This window comes from Rhea americana, unplaced genomic scaffold (genome assembly GCF_003343005.1).
Source record: "Rhea americana isolate MKP2758 unplaced genomic scaffold, rheAme1 scaffold_287, whole genome shotgun sequence".
In the NCBI taxonomy this organism is placed as follows: Eukaryota; Metazoa; Chordata; class Aves; order Rheiformes; family Rheidae; genus Rhea; species Rhea americana.
Window position 1 is genome coordinate 1,000,982 of NW_028186409.1, and position 20,411 is coordinate 1,021,392.

Below are 20,411 nucleotides of genomic sequence, written 5' to 3' on the forward strand. Positions count from 1 at the left end.
AGGGCCCTGCCCGGCTCGGCCGGTGCTCGGCAGCGCCGATTCCCCAATCCGCCCCCTTCCTCCGTGTGGAAGCGGCCCAGATAACCCCTTCCCCCTGCGGTGTTTCAGGAGAGCGCGTTGCTTCGCTCCAGAGCAGTGGTTTCCTTGCTGTAGCTAATAAATTACTCTRTCTCGCAATCCTCCACCTGTTTTCTCATCTATATACCTCAGCAGCTGCTGTATAAATTGAACCAAGGACACATCACCCACGTGCTACCGCATGACACAGTAGCAGTGTGAGGTGGTGCTAGCTTGGAACTGGACGCCTGTGGTTGGAGGAAGCTTTTTATTATTATTTTCTAATTTTTTAAGAAATTCTAAGCACCTAAAATTTGAGTGGAATTTACTGGGAACTGAAGCTATTCTGCATTTTTGATGTAAGTGTGTCCAATTTAGTCTTTGGCTGCTACTCTCTCTTGAGAACTGGCAATATTTAATTTGTAATAAAGTAAATGTACATCAGCTTGTCATTCATTTTGGGACTACACTGTATCAAAGCTATGTTACAAAAGCATACCCTCAATAGTATTTCCCTGCAGAAATAGCTAACTCCTAGTAATCTAATTTTTCACAACCTTAATGCTTAAGTCCATGTTTTTGTTAGGTAATATCAAAAGACTAATTCATCCTGGGGCCAGAGTAGTGCTTCTTGATCCTTGTGTTGTTTTTCATTCACTTATTTTAATAAAAATAAAAGGTTAAGTGAATCATTTTAATGACTACACAATGACTGCACATTTATGTTATTAACAGGTTCTTAATGCTTTAAAGCTTCCTGCATACTTTTCTCATAATTGGATTTAATATTAGTGTAACCCTTTACCTTCCAGATAACCCCTTCTGCYCTTTTTCTGTTAACTTGAGAAAGAAAATGTAATTTTCTAGGGCAGGTAGATCAAACTGTACATTCTGATGACCTGCTTGAGTGAAAGCACGCAAGCTCCTAGCTGACAGTCACTCTTTTAGGAACTAGTGTTTTTCACTATGAGAGAAGGGCAGTTCATCTCCAAGGAGGCCTATTCCTGCTGACGGTCCTCATAGTCTTATAGGAATGATATGAGCTCTCTACAACTGGCTGAGCGTCAAAGAGGAGAAAGGGTGAGGGGATAGATTACATGCCTCTTGGGATCCTGTCCAGCTTATGATCCTCTTAGAACTGGAAGCCGTCCTTAYGCAGTGACAGCCATTATGTTGGTACTAAGATAGAATTATAGAAGTTATGGGAAAGCTCCACAACTGTCAGTTTGGTGAGCTACCTAGACATTTCTCTTTTCTTCTCTCTCTCTTTGTCCTGCCATTCCCAGCTAAGTTCACCTTATTTTTTACAACAGGGATAATGTGGAATGGTCAGAAGAACAAGAAGCCAATGCCAGAAGTAAAGTTCAAGAGAACAGCTCACAGCTATTGCCACAAGATAAACAAGGTACTTTTAGATACTGCTCTAATACTTAAGTCTTGACTTGTACATACAACAGCAGAACAGTCTGGCCAGATCTACATGTGCATCATCATTTATTCCTCCCTTCCCTTCTGTCCCCTCTCAAATCATTCAGAATTCATCATCTAGTGATTAAGGTTGAAAAATACAGGAGGAGGAATATTTCTGTTCTTAATTTACCTCTTTTTGACTTTTCCACCTTCTCCGGAGGCTCATCCTACTAGACCAGAAGTGATCTTAGTTGGGCAGAGTCATTTTGGGTTGAACTTCTTTGTTTGTGTTGTGTATGTTTAAATACTTGCATTTTCTGTCAAAAACTTGCAGTGTAGAGCAAGAGCCTCATTTAGTTTTATTTTCTTTGCTTGCTTTTGCTGTCTAAAGCTTAACTTCTAACTGTTAATCTCTTGTTTGTTTGCATGTTGTAGTGCTATCTCTAATGTCAACTTTTCTCTTGAGAAGGTCTAACAAAGTAGCATCCGTATTAATTTTTATGAAGTTAACAAACAGTGTGGTAATGATTAAATCAGAAGCAAAATAAAATGGCTTTATCCTTATTTAAATATTTCTCATCAGAGAGGCAGAAAGGGGAATTCCAATTTTTTCTTTCCGCAAACTTGGCTTAAGGGCTACTGGTATGTCCATAATGCAAAGCTTACCTGAATCCGAGTCAAACTAAAGGTGCACAGCTCTATAACCAAGCAATACTTTTGAAGTTGCTTTAGAGTTGGTTAATATTGCATCTTTCCTCTACACCTGTTCAGTATCATCGAGCCTCTCTGAAGATGRTGAAGTGGCTTCCTGTTCTTTGGTACGATAAAGGAGTTGTTTGATGATGGTCTTGTTATATCCTGCTAAGCTTAAGGATGGATCAGCTCCTTTTGTTCAAGTTAAATTGAGTGTGTCATCTGTACATACACAGCTGAACGCTATTGGAGTTATTCAGACACATCCCATATAGCTTCCAGTTGTGTTCACAATAGCAAATAGCAAATTTAATTATACCAAAGAGCAACCCTCCTAATTTCTTAGATTCCCAGAAGTATCCAAGAGTTTCCATTGTGATACCCATTGTGTTGAGTTCATTTTAAAATCTGGTTAACATTACGGGATGTTGTCTGTCACACTTAGAGAACCTATAAACAACTACGAAGTTGTGGAGAAATTTGCTGTTAGAACAGTTTGTCAAGTCTTCATGATTTATTTCCCAGACTGAACAATGGAGGCCAGTCAAATTTTGATGGCTCCTATTCAATGGGAAGCATGTAGAGACAATGGRATGGCTGAAACTTAGGGAAGCCAGCCCAGTGAAATGTGCCCGAAGGGTCTAGTATTTCAAGAATCAAAAATGTCAAAGCAGGAGAACAAAGACAGGCTATTGGTCATTATGGCTGTATTATTCTGTGGACTTTTTGGGCTTTCAGAATGTATTCTGAAGAAAGGGAGAAGTTCTATGTGCTATGTAGAAGTTGTATTTGCTGCAGGGAACAAAGAAAGGTGGAAGAGATTTTTGGTTTTCTTCTGAGGCTCCATAATTAGCCTCCATGTAATTCARGGGGTCTATGGTTCTCTTACTGTCTGTTGTTAACAGTTATTTTTGTTTGCACTTCTGCAACAGGAAAGAGTGAGTAAGGCTTTGACTTCGGGGTGTCCTTACAAAGACAAGCAGAAAAGTCAGAACTTCTTATCAAGAAGRTCTCTGGAGGAATCTAGTAGCTACCGTGGCAATGTCCCTATGGGTTAATGCCACAAAAAGAATCTTGAAGCAAATATTAAGTGAATTTTTCTGGCATAAGTTGTGTAGAAAATCAGACTAGAAGATTATTACGGTCATTCTTAGCTTTGAATACTAGATCTTTATCAGCTGTCCCTTGCTTTCTTGTGTTTATATTGTTACTGATCCTTTATTCCAGTGCTTTGAAGACACTAGGCTGTGAGGTGAAAGAGCTTTAWGTAAAGCTCCCATGCATCTGGGAGCACAGCAGCTTTTCGGTAGCATCCAACAGAATATCACAGCAATTTAACACAGGAAGAACATAATGTCTTGTTCAGTGTTATACCATGGCAAAACTGTGGGTAGTCCAAAATGACTGTTGGAAAATTGTCACAGTGCCTGTGGTAAGCATCCTGTATCAGAGACWGTCATGGGATGTGTAGGGAGCAACAGGAATCAGAACATTATATTTTTGTTAGCTGAAAGAGCATTTCCAGCCCCAGCAGCCTTGTGTAYGTGCCTAGTGCAGGGAAGAAGTGACAGTTCAGGACTGGATTCAGCACCAAAGACTGAATCAATAACACTTCTTCTTCTGACATTAGCACTCCTTAAGTGTCTTTTATGCAAATATTAAACAGACTTGACCCTGCTTACTTTGAGGTATGGTGAGATCATGGCACAAATGTTTCTGCTGTAGTCAAATAATCAGACATTAAAATTTATTTTGGCCTARTGTTTAAGGACAAGGCTTCTTAAAAGAAGCAAATCCTTGTAATTGAGATAAAGAGATTTATTTTTATWTATAGCTCTTTGTGCTTCAGTGATAGATCTTACTAAAAATATATTTAGGACTGACTTCTGACTCTTTGTTAAAGCAGGGGGGAGTTTTCTATATTGGCTGAGGCTACAGATTTTTCCAGGCATTCTTGGTTCCTTTTTACTCTCTTCCTTTTGATGTCTTCTAAACACTTGTATTCTTCTCAGAAAGACTAATAAATAGTCTATAGTTCAGGTAATACTGATCTCCAATTTATATATATCTTCTTTTTCTCTTAATCCTGCTCTTAGCAGATGTTGGAGAGAGGCTATGCATTCTCACATACAGTCATCACCCTTAATTCTAGGCAAATCATTTGCATTCTGTAATGAACCTGGTGCTGTGCAAAGATGACTGAGGAGTTACACATTATTGAAATGCAGTTGGGATCTTTGGCCCTGTATGTTAATACCTCCAGCTGATTACAGTCATAAGTGCTATAATTAGCTCTCGTTTCCCAGGTCAGAAAGCTCGTGACATTGATGAGAATTCAGAAAACCAATTGGATTCTTAACGTTCTGTGGAAAAATAGCTCCTCTAGGACTGAATTTGATTTGAMATCTACTAAGTTCTGTGGAAGGAATTCTGCAGATGTCTCTAGTTTCATTTAGATCATGGCTTCATGAGAGTTCTTACAGCCTGCTACTGGAATGTATCCACTTGATGTKAAAATGATAATGCTTCTTGCTAAAGTTAATTCTTATCAACTTTAATCTATCCACCTTAGCTGTACACTGGTACTTTAAAGCTGARGACAGTGGTCACTTCTTTTGATTCCTCTCTTTTGTTGTGATTTCATAAATGCATGCTACTTGAACCTATACAAAACCGTGGAAGGTGAAGTGCTGCAGACAGGACTGTAGCAGTGCTTCTCTAAAACATGCTCTCCTGTAATCTTGGAGTATTGTGCACATACTGATTGAGCTTTAGGCCATGCATGTGTAGTTGATTAATTTTTCTGTTTCTCAATTTGAAAAACTGGGTAGTGTGTCAGACGGGAGCTCTTCAGCTCCAGGCGCCTGTCATAGAATTCCTTAGAAGTTGTAAGTGCTTGACACTTAGTGTCACAAGGTTTGAAGTGAATTGCTCTGGTGAATTGAATGACTTAGAGATGCAGGTAAAGCCTGGATTTCCTCATTCCGGTCTTCTTCAAAGAGGCTGTTTCTGTTGCCAAGTTCTTCTAAATCCTACCAGAAGACAGACAGTTTCTTCATCTATCTTTTTCCCCTTTTTCACTCCTAACAAAGTGGCTGTGAGAAGGCAGGCTGAGTGTTCATGTGAGATGCCCCAATTTAAATCAAGGTGATTCTCAATCAATAACCTTACTTATTAAAGCAGACTGCAGAATAGATGTCTGTGCTGATCCCTAACTGTCTGAACTGATTAAACTCTGGGACCTTCTGATCTGACTGCCAGTGACATTTTTGTTTGTATTTACAGAGGAGTATGAGGTGAATGCTAACAGATACTGGGATGATTTTTATAAAATCCATGAAAATGGCTTCTTCAAGGACAGACACTGGCTGTTCACTGAATTTCCTGAGCTGGCACCAAATAGAAACCCAAATCAAAATGAGGTTTCTGGATACAAATGCAGTTACAAAGAAGAATCCAACAATGAAGAGCCGGGAAGCTGTGAAAATGGACATTGCTCATTGGAAACCAGGGCAGAGAGTCGGTTAAACCTGATAAAAAGCATGCCTGAGTTCTGCACGGAGGAAACAGCTACCCAGCAACATAGTGAGCTGAATCAAAGTGATGGAGATTACCCAGGATCCTCTGCAACTTACCGTATATTAGAGGTAATGTCTGTAAAACAAAGCATAACGTATCTCCCAGCYATGTAAAAATTACTACTAAAATCTGTTTGGCCTGAAGATCCTATTTCTTATGTAGCAGGTCATCACATACTTTGCCAAGTCGTATAGTTTCACAGAATTTTGCACACAGATTTCCAAACAAGCCTATCTGAGAGCCTTGTACGGAACTAAATAACAAAGGAAAAGCTAATACGGGTGAGGAGAGAGCTTTCTTTTACCTGGAATTTGATATGCTGGAAGGATTCAGAGAAGCTGTCCCCGTAGAGCAATCTTTCGTATCAGTATTAGTGTGACTGGGTAATGGACATAAAACTGTATTTCATGACAARCAGCAAGTGGATGGGATGAATTGACTTGAGTAAGTCAGTATAAAGCCAGAACCAAGGAGCAACTTAGAACTGAATTAAAGGTATTGGGATTCTGTTGWTTCAGACTGTAAATTGGTAGATCACAAGGACCATAAGAGGTTTCGAAAGTTTAAAATGCAAACTACTACCATCTGACATTGAAACAAGCTTTAAAAAGTTACTCTTTTGTATAAGAAGTTGATACTTTCACTTATCTGTAAAARCTTTCCCTTGTCCTTTACGTTTTAAGCGTTAGTCCTGACTGATTTACATTTTGTGGTATAAAGTGAAATAAAGAAGCCAAAAAAAAAAAAAAAAAGGTGCTGGGTTTTAGGATGCTTGTGGTCTGTCTAATAACAGGGTAAATCTCAGATTACTGCCTAGAGAAGTATCGTGGATGTCCCAGAAAAGTCTGTAGGACTTCTAAATATTAGACTTCTCATACCTGGTAATAGGTTTTTGCTCTGCCACCTCTCTGAAGTTTGCTCAGTGTAGGTACCCTTATTTTTATCGAATGCTTTGTGTTCTTTGGGAGCTCTGCCATTCCAGGGAGAGTCAGCACAAAGTGTTTTTTAGATTTATGCTTGATCCAAGTCCTTGAAACTTCCTCAGGCTTTCATGGTCTTGAGTTATCGTGGCTTTTGTGACTCACATGAATATTTTCAGTGCTTTCTGTCACTGAAGGTTATCACTTGTGTTTTCTGCTCAGTCTATTTCAATTTTACTGATTCCTTAAATATTTTGAAGCAAATTCTGCAAACCCAGTTGTGTGGGCCATCTTCTCTTCAAATGGAAACAAATAGAAAGAACAATAAGGCAGAATCGTTGCAGGCCTAGTTGTAACTTGAGGAAGAACCATCTAGTGAAGGAAACTCTGAACTAGCAGGGTATAATAAAGCAAGCTTCTTTCTCCGTTGCTTTGTCTTTGTATGGAAGTGAATGCAACTAACCCATGGCCTTTGCCCCTGCTTCAGTGACTCATAGTGTTTGTTATGCTTGGGATTCCAGCAGTAACAGTTTTCAAGAAGAATAAGAATATATAGCTTGTTAGTTAGACTCCTGCTAGAAGTGGGATAACTTAGTGGTAGTGRTTTCCCACAAATGATTGTATCTCCGCCTGCTCCCCAGAGCTGATCATAGTCAGATCTTGCAGTGAGATTTGCAAATGCTCATTGCTATACTCAGTTGTTACTTATGAGTTTTTCTTTGTTGCTTTGCTGTAGAGAGATGATTTGAAATTAGCTGCATGGGACATGCTGAAGAAGTKATTTTTAACTATGTACCCACGACTCTGTCTGTGTAGGTTGGCTGTGGTGCTGGAAATACAGTTTTCCCAATTTTACAAACCAACAAGTAAGTACTTCTCTATAGCTTTTTTCCTTGCATGATATACCAAGCTCTGAAAAAAAATTGGAARAGTGTTGCATGTGTTTTTAGTATAGACATTCTCATAGAGAGGAGGCTAGATGCAAATGACACATTTGTGATCTATGACTTCAAATGACAATGTTTTGAGCTTGAAAATCTTTAGTCTTAGAATGCAACCAACAGAACATGATGCTAGTTTTTGTGTCTCATTCTCAAAGCRTTTTCATACAGGCTTCCAGTCTCTCCTCCTTCTGGCAGAATTATAAGTAGTCAATTGTATATGAGAATAACTGAGGCATGAAGGAGCAAAGTGATCCACAAGATATTACACAACAGATCATTGGCAGAGAGAGATTAAAATACAGGATTTCTGGCTCCCGGTTCTGTGCTCTGTGCATTCAAGACACTTCTCTCATTTCTGTGGAGCACCTTTATACAAATGTTGATAGTTTCTTTTATTTATTTCAGTGACCCAGGGCTTTTTGTTTATTGCTGTGATTTTTCTACAATAGCTGTGGATCTTGTCCAGGTAAACTCAACAGTGACTTATGAAAGTAGTAAGTACTTAGTGCCTGTTGCACATTAACACAAATATTCCATAGCTGACACCAGTCTAGGTCTGTTGGCAGCTTATTGTTTTTAGCTAGCCCTGGTGCTGACCCATGGTGCTGGTAAATCAGGAAAATGAGCCATCAAGGATTGTAGAAATGAGGGAAGCAGGAGTTCACAAAATGTCATATTGGCGGCAGACACGTCAACCAGATTTCCTTTCTCCTCTGGCTGGCAGCACTTCTCTAAATCCAGTGCTCTTTTAATTGAGTAACTGCTGAACCTTGAAAACATTCAGGCTATTTTTTAACAGCAGTTGAAGTTGGTTTTGATTTGTGTATGCCTTACTGTCACTGCAGTTCTAGGAACATGGTCTGATTGTTTCTGCAYAGACTGCTGAGGAGGGGTACTGCTATCTGTAAAGGAGCTTGGGGTCTAGTCAAATGGCAAATCTTAACAAATTTTGGGTCGGAACAGAACTGAGAATGTATGGAGTATGAAATATAATCAGTCACTTTGAGATGAGATGCGGGACACAGCAGCAGATCCAGCATACCATTTCATCCTCTAAGCTTTCATAAGTACTGTTTATAGATGCTGACTACAATCCATAGTAGCATCTTCAGAAAAAAAGACTACTTCTTTTAAGAATCTAAGTGTCATTTTAAGAGCAACCAGGTTTGATGTTTGGGGTATAGGGAGTAGTCTGCTCATAACTGAAATGAATATTGATTTCAGGGCTATAGAGAGGGACCCTAACACACTCACTTTTGTAAATATTTCCAGCTTAACAGTGTAAATCCCTTGCTTATAACMACTGTTTTAATCCCTCAACCTAGTTTTGCTTTTTTGGGAGTGCTGTTTGACTGAATGTAAAAAGTTCAAAGCTCTGTGTAAATCTCCCATGTGCTATATACTTCAGTTAATCCAGTGGGGCCGAAGTAGGCCTTTGAACACTTCATTTTATTAATGGAAGTTAAAATGCTCCGATGTCCGGATAACGCTGAGATCAGAATCTGCTATCTCTCACATTTCTTCCCTTAATTACAGACCAATGCAGAATACGATTCTTCACGCTGCTTTGCATTTGTCCATGACCTATGCAACGACCAAAGTCCTTTCCCAATGCCAGAAGAAAGTCTCGACATTGTTATTCTTATTTTTGTCCTCTCAGCAATTCTCCCAGAGAAGTAAGTCCTAATAATTCCTTGTGGTAGCAGAAGRTAATGCACATGGAACTGAAATTCCTTAATAGGGAAACTGTAAAACAATACAAGCAACCTAAAAACTTTGTTAGTCTTGCTAGTGACCACTAGGAAGTACTTGCCATGCTGTGCATCTTCTTCCATTTCATTCAGTTTGGATAAGGCTTCTTATTAATTTATTAAAGTTTTGTCAACCTGTGTCTTGGACCTAAAAGTCTCTGGCAGTGTCTCCATAATCTTAGCGTCTCAATTTGTTCATTTCTACAACTGGGATCAATAAGAATTTTACTCATCTCACAGTAATGTCAAGGACTAAAACAGCCTGTATGACTGATACATTTTGAAAGGTGCGGCTTTTTTGGATGCACAACCTAATGATTATAGGAATATCAAGAAGACTCTCCTACTTCAACTGCTTCTTACCGAGAGATCTTGTAGCAAAAAGCCAAAGACTGACTGACTGACTAACAAATGCCTTACTCCTTGCTGTTGCTATGTATGATGTCCTTGGACCTTTAAGTTAAGGAGGAGACTGGTAGCTTGCTATGTAATGAATTACTTCATTTCAGCACKTGCTAGATAATAAAATGATGTGTACCATGTGGTACCATGTAGTTTATTTAAAGAAATAAGTAAATATGTTGTATGATCCACATTCTGTGTTACATACAGGGTGCAGAGATGCTATTAGTCATTAATAGCTGAATTATTGTCAGCATAAACTCTGCAATAGCAAGAAACAGAAGTAATCATGTGAAATGAAAAATGTCTGTCTGCAAGAAAATACATAGGGAACATTGGATGGGTATTGATGGGCAACAACCAATGGAGAAATACTTCTGGGTATCTTTGGCAATACTTTTTGATTCGGCTGATGTACTTGAGTCCTCACTGGAGTATATGGAGACAGGACTAGTAGAGCTAATGCAAAAATTGTAAACACCAAGTGTATATTTATGTGGCAGGGCTCTGCTAGGTATGTGTAAAGCTTCAGAATAGATCCCTTCATGTCAAGGAAAATTAAAATTTGGGAAAACATTGCCCTGTGTCTGGTCTAGTTTGTGTTTTCTGTTTAAGCCCCTGAAAATGGAATTTGCAGGTACTTGCTGCTGCAGCAAATCCTTGGTTTAATTATGGTACAACACAGGTGTGACGTTCTGAAGCGCTGAGTGGCTGTAGCTGAAGTCTTGCTGTGGCCCCAGTAGCTCACCTGTTCTGCACTACAGCCACTCTGGGCACTCAGCATTCATTTGTGGAAGGTRTATTGCTAGATTTATAGGCAAAGGCCAGATGAATTTCTCATATAGAAGGTGGGAAGAAGAGAGGGGACAAGTTTAGAACAGTACTGAGATCTTAGTGTGGGAATGTGTTACAACCTGGCAGAAGGGGAATGAATGAGAAAAGTGATGCAAATAAATTACATGGTCTTGTTTTTTCTTTCTTGTTCCCTTGTTTTTAGTCCACAGCATTTTTCTTCACATTCGCTTTTTTTGCTTGTTTTATAAAAAACAGTGGAGTTATTTTTGTAATTAGTAAGAGAGAGCAATTTATCCCTGCTGTGGAAGGCTAAATTGTGCTTGTGGAAAAAAGCAGAACTGGGGAGTGCCAGAAATAAGGCCAAATAAAATCAATCCACCTAAGTGTGAGAGACCTCAGAAAAGTGCTGGCTTTCAGTAGCTTTTCATAAGATGTTTAAACACATGTGCAATTTTGTACTTTCTTTTTGGAGAGCTGAATTCATCCTAWTAAGCTATGAAAACAAGCATGATTTTGCAGGCTGCTGCAATACTGCTGTTTGCTCTTTCCTCAGGATGCAGTGCGTTGTTAACAGACTGAGTCGCCTTCTGAAGCCAGGAGGAATGATTTTATTACGAGATTATGGCCGTTACGACCTGGCCCAGCTTCGGTTTAAGAAAGGTATTTTCTCTTCCCCTGGGGAGTCTTGCCAGAGCAGTAGTAGATGATGCTTCTCTGGAACAGTCTCTGCCCTCTTGAGGAGGCAGACTTAATTCCCCTTAAGCACAGCATGTGTTGGGAGGAGAAGTGCTTCTTGTTTTATATGCAGTTGGATAGCAGTTGTTGATTTTTAGATGATAGCTGGTAACTGTTTAAATCCCTCTTGCCCTAAGGTCAATGTCTGTCTGATAACTTCTATGTCAGAGGTGAYGGCACCAGAGTCTACTTCTTCACACAAGGTGGGAGACTAGAAAACATCCATCTGCCTTTTCTCACYTCTTTTTGCTCCTGTGCTGAGTATTTGCCACTAGCTCTTTTCAGCCTTATTTCCTAGAGCAGTATGAAATGTTAAGTGTCTAATGATTGCATGGGGACCTTGGCCTGTCACTTTCTGATAAGCATAATGCATTCCTCATTTAGTGGAGAATTGTCTTAAAGAAAGACCTATGTTTACTAACTGGGAGGGATGGGATTGGAGGAGCTCTTCTTGCGTCCTATTGCTTCAGGAGGATGGAAGGAGACGGGCACCACTTGAAGGGACTTCTTTTAACAATACTATTCTCGTAAGAGGGAATAGGAAGAGCATGGTTTGGCACAGGGTTGAGGCAGCCTCCCCAGTTTTGTTGCTGCTTCATGTTCAACAAGGGTTGTATTTCTCTCCACTTACCACTAACTTGCACCTCAGTCAGTTCTACTGAGGCCCATCTGCATGGTCAGTTTTAGAGTTCAGAGTTTTTAGAGTTCATGGCATGACTATTCCTTTCCCCGCTGCATGAGACTTGTTTGTCACAAAAATATTAATGTTTAATGTGTGTCTGGCAAACACTTCACTATGGCAGGCATCTGATAAAAGAGCACAAGCTGGGACCTGTTAGCCTTTTTCTGCAGAAACTCCATACAAATCACGTGCTCCCAGGCTGCAGTTGAACTAGCTCCCTGCTGCTCAGCAGGACTCGGCTTGGCTTTGCCCACAGCCAGTGTGTTAGGGCACTATGATATTTATTTGCTTGGTCAGGAATACCTGCCAGTAGAGGTGTTGCAGCCTTGAGGGCTCTTAATGCTTTGATTGGGCCCCAGCTGGGTGTGGTTTTTTTAAGGATTTTTTTTCCAACTAAACCTTAATTAATCCAGTTCCCCTCCAGCMTATATAGCACAGATCTTATTGATACCATTTTAAAAGTGTAGCTGTGATCCTGTTCTTTGTTCTTACAGATTCTGAAATCCCTCTGGAGAGAGGGGCAAGGAAGGGGTCTGTCCTTTATTGGTTACTAGAGGCAGTAGCMGTGTCTGGAACTGCTGTTGTTTTCTCTGTGTCCAGTCTCTGTAATTCTAGTTGTCCTCCAAGTACTTCTTTCCTTCCTTGGCAGAAGGTAAACTCAAGGGAAACTAGATAAACTGTGATCTTAATCCACCCATAATACGATAGCAAAGTCCTGCGTGATCTTTACATTTCCCTGTCAGACTGAGACTGTGAATTTCCTCTAGCCAGTCTTTCAATTCAGTTTAGCCCCCAGTGTGGGTAGGTATCAGTTAAATGAAAGCTATAGCATCTTTAATTTCCTGCTCTCTGCTTCTAGATGAATTAGATGATCTCTTCACAACAGCTGGCTTGGAGAAGATCCAGAATTTGGTTGATCGGCGATTGCAAGTGAACCGAGGGAAACAAATGACAATGTATCGAGTGTGGATCCAGTGCAAATACCGCAAGCCTGTTTCCCCTCAGCTGTGAGGAAAAGGGACATGCTTTTTAGGTGGGAGCTTCTCTGTGGCCATGTGCAGTTTCTCCTCCTGGTGGGATGTGATGATAAGAAGGCCAGCGCACACAGGACTTCAGTGCCTTTTACAGTGCCTACTCTCACTTCAAGTGAACTGTGCAAAGGAGGAATGCTCTAAAAGGAGACCAAGCAGTATTTAATGTCTTACTAGTGATCTTGTTTTTTTAAATAATTCATGATTTTAATAACTTAAGAAATGTTCGTCTGCTGTCGTACAGCAGCTCAGCAAGTTGAGTAACARGACACTCTTACTCTGGATTTCCACATGAAACAGAAGGATACCTTCAGCCTCGCCTGYGTGTTGTGTATTCTTATCTTGGGAGCAAAAACCAGGCAACCTATAAATCTGCTCTTCTCTGCAACTGGTTATTAGGCCTAATATGGATCCTTTAGCCAGCTTRTTTCAGCCAGCTCTCTTCTAGTCATTCAGGCTTGTGCACATCCGGATGTTAAAATACACCAAACAAGGGCATGAACAGGAAGCTTGCTGACTTCCCTGTGTTAGCTTCATCATGGATGCCTCATAGTGTGCACATGACCTGCGGAGAAGGCCAATGGTGCTGCCTAGCCATTACTGTCCACAAGGATGTTCATCTGTGGAGCTAGCATACTATAGTTCAGGAGCTGTACACAGCAGGGAGAATCCAGCTTTCAAAATTTTGGTGCTGATGCTGKTTTTTTGGGGCACCTCTGGACTGCGGGGAACCAGAAGCAGTACATAAGGCCAGGGTTTACATCAAATCCATTACCTGCTTTTTCTGCTTGAAAGGTCAGAATTGTTTTTACTGGCTACAGCCCCAAGGTCACAGCTACTCTGTTGTGGTGTGCTAAACCCAAGTAGACAAGACAGCTGTCTGTGATAAGAAATCTGAAGAATGTCTACCACTTATGTTTAATTTTTTAGAGGAAGCCAGCACTGTGGCTTTCTGTAGGCATTCCCCCACCTTTGACAGCAAGTATCTTTTATCTCAGTTTGTTTTCTTTTGTTATTTTTAAGGTGTGGTGCAGCAGGTATTAGAATAAATTTTGTGGTAACACTTTCCAGTGCTGGCTGGATTAATATAAATCAGGCTTCTACAGAAACTCAAGTGCTTCTGGGTTCCTGATCTGAGGAATTCGTGACACTATTAAGTAACTACAGTTTGTCTTCTCTTCCATTATCATGGCTCTTGCCTGATGCCCTCTACTTTATTTTAATTCATGAGGCAGCAAGGCCTGTGGTGTGTGTACTGCTAGCTCAAGAGCAGTTCRTGCTGCTTGGAGCACATATCTTTTGTTAGCTGGACAATTGTATTCATGGCCTACAAATGCCTAGCAATAGCTGTAACTAGAAGGACAGATAGGTGATGAGAGAACTGCTGTCCTGAAATGAGGGAGAAAGGATAAAGAGACGAGGAAACGTCATTGCTACATTGGGAGAGTCTACACGAGTCTTCAGTGAGTGGAGTGGAGCATCTTGCTCTGTAGAACATTGGAAGGGGCTGTAGTAGCCACAGTGGTGCTCTCTKCTGTGTCACGTGGCAGCATGATCGRTTCATAACTTCCACARTCACTGTCTCAACCTGCAGGTATCAGTACATCTGCTAACGGAAGGCTTCTGGGTCGGTACCTTTCATCCCTTCCTGCAGAAAGATGACCCAGCAAATCCATTCACCCAGCCCAMAGGCAGGTTGCAGTGCTGTAGCAGGAATGGAGATGTGCTGTTGCTGTTTTTAAATCTAGGTGGGGTTAATAATATTGAAAAGAAATCAAACAACTGTGAAGAGAATTCTTGTTTAATTTTTTGTGCTTCCAACCTTTGTCTGAAGGGTCAAGAGACCATTGAGTGTCTGCAAATGATATAGGAGGAGATAGGCTCGAAGCAGTTGTTTTTGGAAGGCAAAAATGTGGTGGAGAGATAGTCTTCCTTCCCAGCTACTTTGTGATCTTTTCTACTTCCACACTTTCTCTCCTTTTCTGTAAAGGCAACTCAAAAATCATGCTTCATTKCTGACCTGCCCTTGGCGCATCTTCACTAGGGGACAGAGTGTGGGTAAGCCRGCACCCAGGAGGAGTGTGTGTTCCTTGGTTCTCCAATTCCTRCCGCTCAGCTTGTGGGCTTGAGAAGCAGAAGGAAACCACAGTACTTAAGGGAAGGAGGAGAAAAAAATGAGAGCCTAATTTCCCTTTCAGTCCCTCCTCCTTGCCCCTAATACGTTTGGCTTCTGGTGCACACAAGCCAGCCTCAAACCAGAAGCTGTGCAGCCATTATTGTGTCTTCATGCTAGGCCTCCAAAATCTGGCCTCTTGGCAAGGTTGGTACCTCAAGCAAAGTCTAGGCAAACCACAGCTTGAGGCCTCTGGGAGCAGAACAACCTCATGTCTCCTCATGTTACCCAGGCAAAAAGTCAGACCTAGCAAAGAAGTCTTGTTAGCATTTAATGTGACATGATTCATGTAACCAGCTCTGTTGCTTTCAGTGAAAGACCTCCCATATGTTGCTGGTACCTGAGGCAGTTCCCAGAGTCCTCTTCCTCTTTGTCTCTGGTGGGAGCTCTCCTTCTGGGATGTCTTTATCTTCCTGGAAGAAAAATTATTGTCTCGGGTAAACAAGCACAGTAATGAGTGTGAATTACAGTGATTTGAAAAGTGCCTTATTAATCATCCAAGATTTTGTAAGCAGCACAGGAAAAAATATTTTTAATTATGAACACGATTTATTTAAAATTAATGGACTCTCCTTTAAGTTTAAAGTCCTGAATGGGAGAAAATGAAGACTAGTAATTTATTTTGAAGTTAAAACCAGTTGTCTGCCTGGTTTTAACTTGGGMTTCATGCAAAAACTTGCAGCCCTGTGAGCAGGCAGCCATTGATGTGGCTCAGTGCCTTTCTTAATGCTCTTCATTCTGCTTCTGCTGAAGTATTTAAGCAAGCACTCAGAATGAACCATGCTGGGCGGACATGCTTTTGTTTCCAGTCATGTTGGTGATGTTCAGAAAGCAACAAGTTAATGGCCTTGGATTGAACCAGGCCTCCTACAGATTGATACTGTCTGAGCTTCCTTTATTATTCTCTGTCAGCTCTGTTCTCTGTGAAAATGCTGCGTTCCTGCTACTCCAAGCCTTGCCTTCCACACAGCTCTGCTCAGGTACTCAGGTACCTTGGTCCTGACTCGCAGCAGCTTCTGCTCTTCCTTGCCTTGGGCCTGCTAAGCAGGCTGGGTTCCCAATGGCTCTCTAGCATGTGCAAAGGAGATCTCTGAATTCACCTTTACTACATTGAGAAGCTAGGCTGAGTGCCTGTCTGGTTTTCCATTAGCTTTAAAGCCATTCTGAATATATCTGCTCTGGTTTTGTTCCCAATGCTCCAGCCTTGTGGTCTGTAGCTTACAGCACTGCCAACGTAGCTCGTCAAACCTCCCAAGCAGAAGAGATGATTTCATAGGTCTTCTGAGGCGCTGCCCCTGTGATTCTGGAGCCAGACATTGTTACACTTCAGAAAGCCTCGTCCTGGCTCTTGCCAGAGGATGGTGGATTTCCTTGGAGGTTTGTAGATTGTTTTGGCTGGAAGGGAACTTTCTCATCACTTATTCTGACCCTTTGCGTAACCCTTTCATGTAGGAACTGTGGTATCAAGCCTGTGACTTGGGCTGAGCCAGAAACAAGCCTCCGGAAAGGCTTTCAATCCAGTCGTGATGCTTAGGGCTCCAGTGACTGGCAAAAGAAGCTTTGCATCCCTAGGTACGTTCTTCCTCTTGGAGCATCCTGATTTCACAGATGAGCTAGAAATCTGGAGGCAGAAGGGGCACAGGGGAGGTAGAGAGAGCAGAAGGCTGGGAGTATTCTTGATACCCTCACTTCCAAATAAACAGTAAATCTGAAATTCCAGTGAAAATTGGAGCTTTCTCAGGACCTTTCTGATAGCACAGGAACATGGGAAACCCAGCAATCATCCTTAGTGACTTTTATTGTTAGAATATTAGTCGTTAAAAGCTTCTGTTGAGACCAGACACAATCATCTTCTCTCCCAAACACTTCAAATCCACCTTCTCACAGTATGTCACTGTCATTTCCAGGTTTCTAGTTAGTTGTAGAGCTCCAGGATATGAAAATGGTTAGAAAAAGGAGGAGGGAGGAGGAACTTTTTAGAGAAGTTACTTCAAAGTGAGGCACTTTAGAGGAAAAGGAATTGTCAACCCTGTGCTTAATCAGCAAAGCTCTGGAGTCAGTGCTTAACTCTTGCTGAACCAGTAAGTTCCTGTGCTGAAATGCCTTGCTGGATGGGAATTTATATTGAAGAGAAAGTGGGACACAGTGCCTATATACCTATGTAGGCAAAGGTGAGGGTTAATTTGAAACAAGTGGGATACAACTCTATTTGTTATGGAAAGAGCAAGCCAGAYCTGGCAACTTGGCTGGCACACAGACAGGGAAAAGCAAGAGCAACTCAGCCACATGCGCCTCCCCGTCTGCCTCCTGCCCGAAAGCTATGTTGGTGTGACAGAAAATGTCCTTCCAGCGAAGGCTTTTACTCTTTAAATGCAGTCTTTGACCCTCACCCGCATGTGACAATGGTTGGATCAGCAGGAACTGGCTGTGGTTGGAAAGCGTTGATGGCAAACGCTAACATGCCAGCACCTGCCAGGAGCTTCCAACCTGTTGGTACATGGCTGTCTCTGGGGAGTACGAATATCCTGGTGAGACTGCRACCCCGCTGCCCTAATCCAAAGAGCCTTCACTGCAAGGGGCAATGCAGAGCGTGTGAGCAGCAGTTGGATTTCAGGGTGCGAGAGCCAGGCTGACTGCTGTATTCAGGTTGTCTTAAGATTTTGTAGTCCAAAGGACTCGTGGAGCTCTTGCATTTTCAGTGTGTTTGGGGGCTTGGGGGGTGTTGCCACCACAATCTTGTGCCTGTGAAACTTCTCATCAACTGCAGCCAAAGTGGGAAGTTGCTGTTTGCAGTTCCTGCTTGCCCAGGCTCACATGTGTGTGACRTGCACGGGGCACACCAGGGATCTGCTGTAAGTGGAGAGATGTCCCACCACCCTTCCCCGGGGACCCTGGATGTGCCTTACCTCTTTTAGAGGGAAAATTGGCTGATCTCCCCCCACTGCTTCATCCATAGGGCCTGGCACAAGGCACTATGCGGATACACCACGTTACAGCCTTTAATTACCTAGTCACACATGTTTTTTCCACATTCAGTGCCAAGGATGGATGCAAAGAGGTCAATCAAGGTTATATGGAAAACTAAATCTGGCTTTTCCTTGACTTCAAGTGATGTCTTCCCTACCGAGACAAGCCTTGTAATGAAGCTTGGTATGTATTTACACACGTTCACACGGAGACATGAATGTACTTACAGCAATATGCATGCAGTAACTCCAGCTTTACAATAGGATGTTGATTTAATTTTCCTCTTACACAAATCTCAGAGCAGTTTGTTTAATTGAAGCCTTCAAAAACCCTGTAAGGTAGGGTATTATTATGCCTGTTTTATGCAGGAGGAAGAGAAGCAGGGGGCAAAGCCTGCCGAGAGTAATATCCTCTTGTGTGCTAGGAAGCTAATAGCGAACGAGAACGAGGAAGGGTTTGCTGGCACACAACGGGAAAGYGCGTCGTTTCAGGTGTGCACCAGGGCCGGGCGCTTTGGGGGAAGCAAACGCGATCACCAGCTTGTTCCTTTTCCTTCCTRTGAGTTTTGGGTTGTCTCAGCAGGGCTGTGCGGGCTCCTCCGCGCGGGCAGGACATGTGTTCCCTTGGATGGAGGCACCGTGCTGAGCTCRCGCTTGGCTCGCTGCACGTGGGAAGGCTGAGCAAGCTGGGCGCTCTCYGACGGCGCTGGGGTATCAAAGCCTYGYGGCTGGGATCCCTGAAGGTGTAGGCAGAGGGAGGGGTAGGAACAACCTCGGAGATAAATGTCATCGTGTGGGAGGGTGGAGGCTCTCCAAATGGCTTGGAGGAGTCAGGTGGTGGCATGTTCTCGCTGGGTAGCTGAGCCCTCTGAGGTACCAGCCTCCTCTAAGCCTACTGAAAATGGGGAGAGACTGTTCTTGTCCTCCCTAGGGAGGGAAAAGCTAGGCTGGCCGCCCCAGCCTTGCTAGACACTAGAGAATGCACACAAATGTGAGCTGCTTTGGATGGCCCAAGTCTRGAGAAATCTGCAGTTGCAATTCCTGCCTCATCTCTGCAGGCAAGGGCTGGTCTCTCCTGGATGCGATGCCCGAAGGTGAGTTCACCCACTAGTGCTAAATCTGTAAGGAACCTGTTGAGTGCCAAAGTAYTTTTGCATTTTGTCTGAGTGGCTGCAAACTTTTCGGATTTGAGGTCACCAATGTAAGCTTTTATGTTTGAAAGGTTCAGGCTATTTGATGCTTTCCTCAAGTCCCCAKCTCCTGGAAACCTCCTATCACTGAGGGATCTCAGCTCTCCCTTTCCCATACGTGTTGCATTATGTAAGTGCATTCCTAGGCCTTCACAGTTGTACAGAAATGCTAGGAAAAAAATGCAGTTAAAATATTTTAAAGGGCTGCAAATCAGAGGCAAAGGAAACGTAACAAAACCACATTTTATAAGCTCAGGAGCTAGACTTTTGATGTTTTATCTTTATGAAAAAATAGAAAGAATTTGTTACATGCTATAATAAATGCTCCATAAAATCTTATCAAATTTTGGTTAAATCCAACATGGGTTAAGCTGTGATGGGGAACACCCTCCTATTCCCAGACAGGAGCTGCCAGTTGGAAGGGAGCTCTCAGCGACTGCTCGAGTCGAATTTGGTAACAAAGATGATGGCTGTGGAAGCAGCTCTCCTAAGCAAGTGCGACATGCCAAGGATATTGCTGACATCCAGGGAGACCGACGCAAGGAGATGAGAGCTGCCGCAGAGGGATGTAGTAAGAAGCCTTAGCGCTGCTGGAGAGCAGGCTGCTGCGAGGGAGGAATCTGGCAGAGGTGGCGTGGTGTAGGAGGGCTGGCTTGTCCCCATAGATGAGATAATATTTGGTCAGTCATGCACTTACCGCATTGCTCATAACCGTCCCTTGCGCCAGCTCTCAGCCTGGCTCCTCCGAAAAGAGCAGAGCTCAGGAGCTGCAGCCGTTCATGAGGTTAATACAAAAGGGGGAGGGGGGAAGAGTTTTCTCGTGTTGCAAAGTGTGGGCTGGAAGAAGTTTTCATATTGCATGGAAGTTCTCAAAGGTGCAAATAGTCTTTTGGTGTGGGCCAATACGTCAAACATACTGAGAATGTTCGCAAACTGAAATACTATGGGTAAAGTCAAGTTCAGATCAACAGAATTTTAGTTTCCTAACTCTAACATTTAATTTTGACGTTTTGTTGGGTTTTTACAAGTACTGTCTTAAAATTTGACATTAGAATTTTTTATTAAATCAGAATTTTCCTATAC

At 42.2% G+C, this 20,411-nt stretch overlaps 1 protein-coding gene across 1 annotated transcript; it reads left to right on the forward strand.

Moving 5' to 3' along the window:
* Positions 1–84: 84 nt before the first annotated feature.
* On the forward strand, positions 85–13,317 carry LOC146593639 (tRNA N(3)-cytidine methyltransferase METTL2-like; the record flags this gene model as incomplete). The annotated part of the gene is made up of 9 exons (XM_085308936.1): positions 85–149; positions 1,371–1,462; positions 5,446–5,807; positions 7,476–7,525; positions 8,009–8,069; positions 9,140–9,279; positions 11,105–11,211; positions 11,424–11,489; positions 12,828–13,317. Coding segments are annotated over 9 exons (1,095 nt in total), but the record flags the coding sequence as incomplete, so codon positions are not given.
* Positions 13,318–20,411: the final 7,094 nt, after the last annotated feature.